This window comes from Erythranthe guttata, chromosome 8, assembly GCF_056151865.1.
Source record: "Erythranthe guttata isolate IM_541 chromosome 8, IM_541, whole genome shotgun sequence".
NCBI classification, from domain to species: Eukaryota; Viridiplantae; Streptophyta; class Magnoliopsida; order Lamiales; family Phrymaceae; genus Erythranthe; species Erythranthe guttata.
Window position 1 is genome coordinate 16392732 of NC_142540.1, and position 12661 is coordinate 16405392.

At 36.6% G+C, this 12661-nt stretch overlaps 2 protein-coding genes across 11 annotated transcripts; both read left to right on the forward strand.

The window, feature by feature from the left end:
- Positions 1-58: 58 nt before the first annotated feature.
- LOC105951338 (U3 snoRNP-associated protein-like EMB2271) lies at positions 59-3896 on the forward strand. Its single transcript, XM_012974754.2, has 7 exons — positions 59-785; positions 985-1327; positions 1524-1748; positions 2117-2342; positions 2426-2601; positions 2749-2814; positions 3376-3896. Exons 1-7 carry the CDS (start codon positions 340-342, stop codon positions 3451-3453), a joined length of 1560 nt encoding a protein of 519 aa, XP_012830208.2. The 5' UTR covers positions 59-339; the 3' UTR covers positions 3454-3896.
- Positions 3897-4807: 911 nt separating this feature from the next.
- LOC105951340 (SIT4 phosphatase-associated family protein) lies at positions 4808-12616 on the forward strand. 10 transcript variants are annotated; one of them, XM_012974757.2, is made up of 19 exons: positions 4808-5019; positions 5182-5448; positions 5853-5956; positions 6628-6714; positions 6853-6928; positions 7017-7091; positions 7239-7292; positions 7934-7993; positions 8078-8194; positions 8660-8754; positions 8844-9046; positions 9239-9336; positions 9639-9742; positions 9823-9988; positions 10132-10254; positions 10556-10638; positions 11145-11286; positions 11732-11802; positions 11956-12616. In XM_012974757.2, exons 2-19 carry the CDS (start codon positions 5410-5412, stop codon positions 12350-12352), a joined length of 2094 nt encoding a protein of 697 aa, XP_012830211.2. In that variant the 5' UTR covers positions 4808-5019; positions 5182-5409; the 3' UTR covers positions 12353-12616. The 10 variants fall into 10 exon arrangements, with proteins under 10 accessions (XP_012830211.2, XP_012830210.2, XP_088678132.1 ...); XM_012974756.2 differs by having other exon boundaries at positions 4810-5019; positions 5179-5448; XM_088822006.1 differs by having other exon boundaries at positions 4818-5019; positions 5179-5448; positions 11959-12616.
- The last annotated feature ends 45 nt before the right edge of the window (positions 12617-12661 follow it).

Genomic DNA, 12661 nt, shown 5'->3' on the forward strand with positions numbered 1-12661 from the left:
ATTTGGAATTGGGCAGAATTACAACTGGTTTTCCTTCTTTGTGATGATGATGAATTGATGATGATACAGAAATTAAAACAGTTGAAATTATAAAAAAGGCCCAATCTTTCCTTTTCTTTTGGGCTTCGACAGCGAAAATTAATCGGGCCTTACAGTAATATTATTATTCGGGCCCAATTAATAAAATCGTTTCATACTCGCAACCCAAAACCCTACTCTTAAACCTCTGAACCACCGCTCAAAGTTGCCATTCTCGTTTTCCACCACCGCTTTCCGACCACATTCCGGCAGTCAGCGTCTGCTGCACCGGTGATTCCGTCGGAAAACTAGGGCTGAATCATGAAAGGAAGGAACCTAAATAAGAAGAGGCCATCTGCTCAGGAACCTAAGCGAAATAGCAAGAAGTTTTCCTCCAACGACCACGATTCGTCGTTCTTCGATGGGGCCGAGCAGAAACGGCGTCGTAAGTTCAACGGCGACGAAATTATTGTGAGCAGCGATGACGATGAAAGAGAGTTCGGATCAGAAGGTGAGAGAGTGGAGGAGGAGAAGGAGGAGGAGATAGAGGAGACGCCGGCGGAGACGAAGAAGCGACACGCTGAGGCGTTGCTGAAGAGGCTTAGGGAAAAGGAGAGAGAGAAAGAAGAAGAAGATGATGAAATGGAAGAGGATGATGAAGAGCGGCGGAGGCAGAGAGAAGGGGAGAGAGATTCACTTATTGCAAAGAATTTACAGCAAAACCAGCTCGAAGATAGCGGCCGTCTCCGTAGAGCCATTGCATCTAGGTTTGATTATTTTACTTCTTCTTTCAATTGGGTAATTTGTTGGCTCAATTTTGTTGTATTGAAGTTAAATGTTCCATCTTTGAAGCATGCCATTAGTCATAACATTTTCTTATGCCAGAAGTTGTTTCTAGGGTTAATTTGAAAAACTGCATAATTTCTTACCTCATTAGCTTGTTTTCAATTTATAAATTATTTCTAGGGTTCAAAAGCCAGAAACAGATGAAGGATTTCGAGTTATAGTAAAACACAGGCAAACCGTCACTTGTGTGGCTCTATCTGATGACGAGTCCAGAGGATTTTCAGCTTCCAAGGACGGTGCCATACTGCATTGGGATATTGAAAGTGGGAAGAAGGAAAAGTATAATTGGCCGTCCGACGAGGTTTTGAAGTCTCATGGTGTGAAGGACCCTCTGGGTAAAGCGACTAAGCACAGTAAACATGTTCTTGCATTGGCTGTTAGCTCTGACGGTAGATATTTGGCTAGTGGAGGCCTAGATCGCCATGTTCATCTTTGGGACGTTCGGACACGCGAGCATATTCGGGTTTGTTCAATTCTAATAATCCAGTTATTGTTACATATAATGTTTTTCGAAAAGGCCAAATCTCGAGTCTTGTTAGGGGTTCTTGAGTATTGTAGGTTTGATAAATGCTTTATTCTGTTATTTTACGTGAAAAGTCTTGCGGTTAAGCTTTTACCTTATTTTGGTATGCTGAATTTGCAATGTACCTTAACTGCAGGCCTTTCCGGGACATAAAGGACCTGTCTCATGCTTAACATTTAGGCAAGGGACTGCAGAACTATTCTCTGGTTCGTTTGACCGTTCTGTCAAGATTTGGAATGCAGATGATAGAACTTATATAAGCACATTATTCGGTCACCAGAGTGAAGTGTTAACCATTGACAGCTTGAGAAAAGAACGCGTTTTGACTGTTGGTCGTGACCGTACCATGCATTTATGGAAGGTAATAAAACCTTTCCCCTCCTTTTTTTTTCAACGAGTGGAATCAGGTTGACTTAATGTCGCCATTGCTTGATCTATTTTCTGTCATTATTTGCTGCATTGAACATAACCAAAACAAACATGGCACAAATCAAACAGACTGTGATGTAAGAGAGTAGGATTTGGTACCAAATATGTTGGTTCTGAGCTTTCAAACTTAAAGTTATGGCTTTCATTTCGGTACTTCGTAAGATGATTTTTTCGTTTCTCCATTGTATCTTCACGAATTTCATTTATTTGCTCTCCATCTTGGCTAGGTGGTTGTGTTCGATTGATTTTTTCATATCCTGCTAATATTTGATAATCCATCTTATTACATATGGCATATAGGTTCCAGAGGAATCCCAATTAGTATTTCGAGCACCTGCATCTTCACTGGAATCTTGTTGCTTTATCAGTAACGACGAGTTCTTGTCTGGTTCTGATGATGGAAGCATCGAGCTCTGGAATTTACTACGCAAGAAGCCTGTCCATATTGTAAAAAATGCACATGCCTCGTTTAGTGAGGACAAGATCGAAAAGATTAATCATGAAGGACTATCGAATGGTCACAAAGGTAATCAGTATTCTCAAGATTACCTTTTAGATTATTACCCTTTCTTAGATGCAGTTCATCACTTTTGTACTTATCGTATGCAGAAAATGATGCCCAAGATTCGTCTAGGCTTGGTTCAACAGCTCTTTCGTGGGTCAACTCAGTTGCTATGTGTAGAGGAAGTGATCTTGCTGCTTCAGGAGCTGGAAATGGTTCAGTGCGTCTTTGGGCAATTGAAAATGAATCCAAAGGCGTTCGTCCTTTATTTGAGCTCCCAGTGGTAAGCCTTCTGTTGTTCGATCTTCCTATCGTCTATGAATGTTCGAACTCTTACTTAGGGACTAGAGTTTTCGAATAGCTATATGATATTCTTTCTACATGTGTTTATGCTGCTCTATGGGCTTATACATTGTTGTAATCGGTGCAGGTTGGATTCGTAAATTCGCTGGCCATTGCAAAATCTGGGAAGTTCTTGATTGCTGGGGTTGGACAGGTGAACCCTTTTTTTTCTTTTTCTTTTTCTAATCTATTTAAAGGTCTGGAAATAGAAATAGTGTTCATTTCTTTGTTAAACGATAGTCGGGCGAATTAGTGAATTTTATGTTTGAGTTACATGTAAGTGACTGTCTTAGTTGAACATAGCCCTCGCCATCATTACAGAAGCATCGTCTTGTTTTGCGAATATGGTTTCAATTGTTTTTGGGGGAACTTGATCGAAGGATTTCTTCAAGATCAAATAAATAAGAGAAGTGTGCTCGACTGAATATGAAGAAATCCTGTTCGTAAATATTAGTTGGGTGTGATTTCAGCCAAGGCTAGCATAAGAAACAGAAGGCTCACTGCTATTGGTTGTGAGTTGTAACGTATGGATATCGTTTGAAATATTTATTGTTTTCAGACAACTGTATATTCTGATTTACACACACCTATCTAGATTTATATGTCCACAAAGCCAAGATTGTTTCATAAGTAATTCTCACACGAATTTGATTCTCGTTTATTGTTATATCAGAAATGGCATTTCAATCTAACAATGGGGCATCTTTTTGTACAGGAACACCGGTTAGGAAGGTGGGGCCGAGTTGCTGCTGCTAAAAACGGAGTTGCACTACACACACTCAACCTGTCATAACACTCTTGTTCCGATTATTCGTCCTCAACAATTGCAGAGGATTGTAAAAGAAAAGTGGCATTTCAGAGAAAAGGAGCAAACTCCTATTAATCTATCTGACAAAAAGTCAAGTTTCTCTGATGTTGTCTCCCAAAATTTTGTTGCCTAAGTGTACGAAGTAATTATCCAAACACGTATATGAGTTCGAGTTTCGAAATGGTTACCGGCTTTGAAGCAGTTTACCGGCTTTACAGAAATTCTTATGCTTAAGACAATAGTTTCCCTTCTCTTAATAGAACTTTGCCCTCTTTATTGCAGTTTTGGTTATTGTAAGTCAATATTGTAGCATCATTATTCTTTTTAGTGGCAGTTTGTTACCTTTCTTGCATTGAATTTTGTGGTTTGGTGATTATGTTTTGTAATTTGCTAATTCGACTAAAAATGAAAGAAATTTTGAATCTTTATATGTAGATGTTGGTATGCTAATAATTTATAAATATATATGGATCTTATAGATAAATAAATAACCAATCTGATTCAAATATCATTTCACCTACTACTAGTGGCGTTTTTTCAAATGAAAATGAAGTGTAGTTGTAATTCTTAATGGAATGGCATTTTAGACATTTCTTGGTAGATAATGAGCTAAATTGCATATAAGTCAAAGGCGATTTACGAGCTAAAACTCCTTTTTCGTTTGTCCAAAATTGGAAAATTATTAAAATACATCATTCGATTTCTATTTAGTGAAAAACTACACACAGGGTAATTACTTATCCATATTTTATTTTCGCAACTCAAATGAAGATAAATGAAATCGATGTTAAATCTGATAATCCTATAAGGCTTCGTTTGACTGGGAAAATTAGTCATGATTAATTAGTCATGATTAACAAAAAAATGGATTTTATTTGACGTTTGACATTGAACAGTAATTTACGGGGTTGATCCGCAATTATTATGTAATTATAACTTACATTGCCTTATATATATATATTTTTGTTATATTATTGAAAATTTAATAGTAAAATTGAGATTAATTAAATTATTTAATTAAAATTAGGTGGTGTTTGCAAATGATTATTTAAAAGCAGAATTTAGTGATTGTGATTTAAGTTAGTTTTAAGTGCTTATTTTTAAAAGTTGGGGGTGTTTGCAAATATTTCGGAAAATGAACTAAAATTGAAAAAACAGGGTTAGGGGTGCTTTTAAAAAAATAGCTTAAAGCAGATTATTTTAAGAGAAGCAAAAGCAAAAGTTGATTTTGCAAACACCTAAAAACTGATTATGAGAAAAAAAAACCGCATAATCACTTTCAAAAAACATTTGCAAACAACACCTTAATCTTATTCAATTATTTAGAAGATGGGGGCTAATAACGGTATATTTATGTTTGGGGTAAAAAATAATAATAGAATTATGGCGAATCTGATGGTGTTTTGAAGATGGCCACAAAAATGCCCAAAGTGGGCTTTCGTACAATCGCACCTTCAGACGGTGAAACAATCAAACCACATCACCATCATCATCATCATCATCGCTACAGCTGTTGCCACCACTCATATTTCTCACCGGCTTTTTCTATGCGTGAGTTATACGTACGTATACATATATATATATTTACAAACACATAAAATTGTTGAGAGATTCGTTGTTTCGGTAAATTTTGTGTGTGTGTATTTATTTGCTGCATTTCTACAACTCTTTTTGTTTGCCATTTTTGATTTTCCCTCCCCGTGATTACAGCAGGTATTGTAATTTTAATCTTCCTCTGTTTGTGAGTGAAATTAGTCGTGAAAATCCGATGCATTTCGGAGTACTCGTCGTTCATTGGCTGGAATTTCAGGGCTATGCTTGATCGATTCAATGTTTTTTGCGCGGAGTTTTTGAGGAGGTTGTTCGCCGCGTCTAGAAGCTAGGGTTTTTTGAGTTGACGGATCTCAGTTCGATTCTACGGCTGAATTATCCAAATTCACCATGTTTTGGCATATGTCTGGCTTCTCAGCTGCATCTGCAGTAAGTGCCCATAATTCGTTGATTCTTTCTATTTGTTTGCATTGAATCCAGATTCTTTTGCCCCAGAAATATTCTAGTTTTTAGTCTGATTATTATTTGTTTTCCCTTTTTTCGTTGTTTTTGTAGTCCATAACTAGTGAGCTCTTATCAAGTATCTCTGTCATATCTGTTGCATTTAATGCAGTGCATATATTTGTTTTACGAAACTTAATCAACAATATATCTACACATATCTTTAGACTTCATTAATACGTCGACTTATGCCTAGCCTCAAAAAGTTTTCTAGCTTTCTATTCACATATTTATCAGGCTTCTGCTTGTGTCGATGGTTATTGTATGGCTACTGTTTATGTGTATAATTAAGTAAACAATATTAGTAAATCTGTTGATCACTTCAATGGCAGGTGGAAACCATTTTAGATAAGGAAAGCTTTACGCTGGAGGAGCTACTGGATGAAGACGAAATAATTCAAGAATGCAAAGCTCATAATGGACGTCTTGTTAGCTTGTAAGCTTCTACTTTATTTTCCATACAAGTTTGTAGTATAAACCATTAATTTATACTTTTTATATTCCATTATATGCTGTTAACTTTGTTATCCCTTTAACAATTACGTCTTGCTGAAAGTGGTTCTCAGAATAAATTTTCATAATTGAAGTAATTCCTTCTACATTGCAAGAGGTTCTAATTGGTCATTTTATTGCCTAATTTAAACTGGGGTTTGATTTAAAATTCTGTTGGCACTCAAAAAGGATTATGAACTTCCAAATTTTCTATACACAAATGAAGATCTGGATATTTCACGAGAATCCAATTTAGACAGGTTTTTTTCTACAAGTTGATGGAATATGCATATGCAATTATGCATCTATCGGAATAATAAGCGAAAAATAATTCATGCTTCGATAAAGATTGAGATGAAAATATTGGCTTGCATTGTCATTATTTGCTAGCCATCTTGTTCAATAACGTCAAGATTTAGTTCTCTCCAACTGAAGGAGAATATACTGTTTATTTCTCTTTGAAATTGTCCAAACAGTCTTTTTCTTATTCGAGGTTCAGGTACCTTTTCCCTCTTCTGTGATAACAAGTAAACATGATCTCTAGCTGTTTTTTTGTCAGAACACTGAGAATGGTTGACCTCACCCAACATAACTATTTACCAAACTGTCTTGCAGCTTGAGAGAAAGAGCTCAAGTTAAACAACTCATTCGATACATAATGGAAGAAGCTCCGGAGGATGCCAGTAAACAATTTTCATTCAAGTATGAATTAGCAGTAAATATTTCGTACTAGGTGTCTGCATGTGCTGCCAGGACATTGCTTTACAAGTTCCTTTTAAGGAAACTGATGATGTATTTCGAAATCGAGACCAATGTTTAACACCATGTTTCTTCTTGTAGGTTGCCTTTCGTTGCTTGTGAAATTTTCACATGTGAGGTTGATATAATACTCAAAACTTTGGTCGAGGATGAGGAGGTGTGTTAAGTTATGGGAACTTTGTACACTATGCTGCATACGTTTTAGTTTTTAACTTTATTAGTTTCCTCCTAATTTTGGTTCACAGTTGATGGACCTGCTATTCTCTTTTTTGGATCCCGAGCGCCCCCATAGTACTCTTTTGGCTGGTTATTTTAGCAAGGTATGATCGTTGCTGCTTTGATTGGTATAAGTGATTTTAAAGGTTTTTTCAGTCATTCTGCCCAGCTTAGTTTAGATAAAAGAAAATAAGAGGCTAAAAGGAATAAGACCATGTTTGGATTAATGATGTCTGATCCTTATGTTCTAGGTTTTTGTATGCCTCTTGCTGCGGAAGACAACTCCTTTAATGAATTACATACAGGTGAGTGCACTTATTTCTCGTAATGAATTTTCTTCGAGCTACTAGTTCAATTACTGTGACCTAAGTGCTGGATAACTTTCGTCTTGAATAATTCTAATGAGCCATCTCATTATTGTGCTGCATCAGCTGGATGGCTCATATGCATTTGCTCATTTGCTTCAATTTTTGGGTATGAGGGCATTTGGCATATTAGGATTGTTTTGTGTTTTTAGGCTTCAAATATTTGGCCATTTTAGTTGTTTTTAAGACATTTTATTATTCATATGCCAAAACCAGTCTTGTGGTTGGTATGGTTAGTTGAAAGCCAGGTTTATATGTTACTTTTATGGCAATGATGTCAAAAATGAAGTGACGAGTTTCATTAACGAGTAGGCTGCTATGGGTGGAATTAAAAGTATTTCCCAATTTCATAGGTATATTCATGCTTTTTACAATGTCACGGATATCCCTATTTTCTGATTGATGTGTTTAAAGGATTTTGATGCACACATACATACTTATATATATGTGTATGTATAAATATACACAACTTTAGGCAACTTCCATATTTGCATTAGCTATTTATCTTAATGCCCACATCCTACTGAATTATATCAGTCGTAATATCTGGGAGCTTAAATTTTCATCAAATGTTTGTACAGGCTCATCAGGATATCATCACCAAACTTGTTGACTTAATTGGAATTACGTCTATAATGGAGGTTTGTTGTTCAACAACCCCCTCCCCTGGCTGTCTTCAGAAGGTATTTTTGATTAAAAATTCTAATAGATTACTTGTTGAACAGGTGTTAATTCGTCTGATCGGCGTAGATGAACATATTTATGCCAATTGTGCGGACTCTATGCAGTGGTTTGAAGATATGAATGTGCTGGAGATGATTGTGGATAAATTCAGTTCATCTGTAAGTTTCACCTAGGCAGCTCTGATCTTTTGAGTAGTGACGTTATTTTCTTCTCCTTCAAGTCTCTGGAGGTTTAATCAGGCCTTCTATCTTCCATGCTTATATTAGTTTGGGCGTGGCCTTCGTGTTCTGATACTTGAGGGTAGGACATGGTATATTAAAGCTTTTTGGTTTTTGCCAACCGACCCTTATTTGGTGTAGGACTATTTTTCATCACTCCCATGTACCATTGTTTTTACTTAAGTGTATCGTTCTTCTTTAGAATTAACTGAGCTATAAAATTAGTTTTCTGGTCATGTTTTTGCCCTGGATATAGGCGCAAGGCAATGCTGTTTGAAACATGAATTTTAAACCATTAGTGGATGGTCAATTTTCTGTCTTCTACTCCTTGAAAGTTGATGAACATGCATTTTAATCTGTTTTGTTCAAGTGAAATCAAGTAGATGCAACATATAATATTTGCAGGACTGCCCTGGAGTGCATGCTAATGCTGCAGAAACTCTTTGCACCATTGCCCGATATGCTTCCGCAGGGCTAGCTTCAAAAACCTCCAGCCCGAGGTCGCAATTGGTTGTTTTGAAATTCTTCCTTCTTGTCCCTCCATTCTTTCTCTTTTCTTATATTTACTGGTAACTTTCTGCTGTAACAGTTTTATTGGTAAATTGTTTCGTCATGCTCTGGAGGACTCAAGACCAAAATCCGTTTTGGTTAACTCATTATCAGTCTGTATATCCTTGTTAGACCCAAGGAGGTTGACATCAGGGATGTATTACATGTATAACCGACAAACATCTCAAGGATCTGGAATCACTGCTAATCCTGAGACTGTTGAAGGCATACTGGAGAGCCTAGGTAAGGTCACTAAAGATTCATTTCTGATGATTACTTGACTTGGTAAGTGAGGTGTGGACCTCAAGCCTACAGGGCATGTAGATACTAAAACTGGTTTATTGGGTGTAAATGCCTTGAATGGTAATCGTGATGTTAGTAATTATCAGATCTTGCTGAATGGCAAGAAGACTCTAAAACTGGTTTATTGGGCAGGTGAACTGCTCAAACTTTTGGATCTTTCATCTGAGGATCGTGTCTTGCTAACTTCATACGGAAAATTGCAGCCTCCTTTAGGAAAGCATCGTTTAAAGGTATCTTCTGAATGTTCCAAAAAGCACCAAAACTTCTTTATTTATCCGAGGTGCAATTTATTATTGATTGCTGCAATTTTTTTATATATTTACTATCTTTTGATAAAAATCTCAATTAGAAAATTTGGGTACCAATTAAAGTTTATTATTGCTTCAACAACTAATATTCTTATCCACATACATCTTTTCTTTAAGATGTACTCTGTTCTGCCCTTCCTCCTGACTGCCCTCTTTCTCATATTTGAAATAATTTCTTTGGTGTGGAACCCTAATCTGATTGTGAATAATGATGGGCCTATCAGATTATAGAGTTCATCTCAGTCTTGGTGGCAGTTAGTAGTGAAGTTGCAGAAAAGGAACTGATTCGCCTGAGCGCGTTGAAACATATTCTTGAATTGTTTTTTGAGTAAGTTCCGTCACCTTTTGATATTATTTCTTGTTTTACAATACAGAAGCCCGAGTACTAGTAACTTATTTTGTCTGTAGGTATCCTTACAATAATTTTTTACATCATCATGTGGAACAAATTGTAATATCCTGCTTGGAGAGCAAGAACTGTCAGCTTGTCGAACATCTTCTTTCTGAGTGTAATCTCATCGGAAAAATTCTTGAATCAGAGAGGAATTCTACTTTGACTGTTGATGCAACCAAGGTAATTTGCTTTATACTTTTTGTTGGAACTGTGAGATGTTCCGTGTTTCTGTCATAGTGTATTTGTCTCATTTTCTTGCACTCTTCATATGTTGGCCAAAAGATTATACTTTCTAGAAACAACCTTTTGAATGCGTCTTGCAGCCAACCATATGTGCTGAGGGAAAGTCACCTCCCAGGATAGGCAATATTGGTTACGTGACCCGTTTAGCCAACAAAATTGTTCAATTGGGGAATAGCAACCGTGAGATTCAGACATTTCTGCAGGTTCTTTAGATATTTGTTGTATTTCCATTGATTCTATCATTTTTTCACGTTTCACATTCATGATTAAGTTCAACTTGGAGCGATGCAGATGTTATTAGGATTTAAGCTTATCTTCAGCCGTCGTTTTTTAATCTTCTATTTATATTTGTTCTTTTTTTTTTTGAAATTTTTTTCGACTTAACACTTGCTTTCCTTTAATTTTTCCTCTGTAATTGCAACTGTGGAATTCAGTGGAAGCATCTATTTCTTTTACATTGGGTGTATTTGCTAGCGAAGTTGATCATGTATCTTCTCCTGGCAGGACAATGGTGATTGGGTCGATTGGCAGACAAATGTGTTGTTAAAGCGAAATGCAGTGGAGAACGTCTTCCATTGGGTATGTGGGTGAGTGCTTCTCAGTTGAGTCTCTGGTTCTTTAAACCGATTACGACAACGTCTATGCATAATGCACATGACTAGAGTTTGGATATGCATCTCATGCCATGTCATATGGATAGCAAGTTGATGTCTGAGTTGGGGATGGGGATGAAATGTCATATTTGCATATTATTATCATTTTGAGACATTGTTTTTTTTATATTCAAGCCATAGGCTTCCCTTCCTATATATATTTGTTGTAGTGAACAGAGATGTCAACTCCTAATTAATAATCTTACTACAAATGCACAAAACATTTGGTTTAGGAGGCAAGAGGTATGAATATCACTTTTCACTTCTAGCTTATGTGTAACAATTTGCATAATCGCTGGTTTATTGAGAGCATTGGTTGCTAGGCCTATGTCATATTATACATGCTATAGTCTTCCTTTTTTTTTTTTTTTTTTTGGTTCTTTCCGAGTGATTTATGTCTCCTACAGTAGCTCTATACTTCTACTCATATGGATTTGCAGGAGGCCCTCCACACTACAAGATCGAACAAGAGATAGTGATGATGATGATTACCAAGACAGGGACTATGATGTTGCAGCTTTGGCAAATAACTTGAGCGAGGCCTTTCAGTATGGAAACTACACTAATGATGTTATTAGCGAGGTTTGTCTTTAACTGCTAGTGAATGTTTGGAAACAATGTAGCTTGGTTTCAGCTACTTTGTTTTAGCTATTTTGAATATATTCTCGATGGTGATTGCTAATGAATGGCCTGTTTGGATGTCAAGTTTAAAGTTGTACAATGTATGCCCTAATCAAACCAACGTTTTACTTCTCCACCAGTACTGCTATAGAGAGGGGAAAAAATTTGCTATAGAAACAGAAAAGAATTACAAATAACCGCCAGACGTCCGGAAAATGGATCATTGAAGTCCCTGTTCTTGCATACTTTTGAGAAAATTCATGCCTGCTATGTGAATGAAAAGTCATCACCACCTATATCTTCGGAAATCAATTTATCTGGCTCTGTTTCTATTCCAATTACACCTTTGTTAGCTTTCGACTAAACACCATTATCAAAATGAGTTGCTAAAATATTTCTTCCACAGGATGTGTTCTTCGACGATAAATCTGCTGAAGTTGTCATTTCTTCCCTTCCTTTGGAAGATGACCAGGAAACGTAAGTTGATAGACTTGAGGAAGTTTGACACTCAGATACTATATATCTTTATGTTATTGAACCATATTAAGATATATATTCTAATTGTTCTTTATGTGAACGATATCAATGCGACCCATATAACAAATTATGTTTTCTCGTGTACACTACCAGCGGTGGTTCGCATTTCACGAAGTCCGATTGGTCTGCATTTGAGGATGAAAGAATAGTTAATGAGCATTCAACTGACAATGGAGGACCTGACAATGTTGTTGAGGATTTGAAAGACGACACTGCCATGTCTGAACTTCCGGAATCTTCACCAACTTCAGATGGTAATAATGTTCCTAGCCAAGTGTCAAAGGACTTGACAGAAATCGAATCTACCGGGTCCCACAATCTAATAGAAAATTCTGCTAATATATCGGATGATGAAGCTCAGAGCCCGATTATACCAAATGACGAAGCGGTAGTATCTTCAGATACTTGCAAGACTGATGGTGTAGGATCGACTGATTCAACATTAGTTTCTGCAGAAGTAGGTGAAAAAAACGAAGATTTAGAGAAGTAGATTTTGATGCCGGAATTGGAGACTATTCTTGATCTGCAAAATGTGAATAGAAAGAATTATACACTTGTTCACTGGGACTTTATATGATCCTGATGAATGTTTCAAGTATATAGCTGATTGTTTTCATTGTTTACCTCTTTCCTTCGCATATATGTACGCTAGACCTGCTTTTGGAATGGTGTCCAAAGTGACGTCGTAATTGATAAATCTTATTTCGTGAATTCTCAGGCGATTTCAATCCAATTTTTTTCGCCTTTGGAACAATTCTTTCTGTTCTTTCCCATTTTTGAAATTCTTATTTTAGAAACA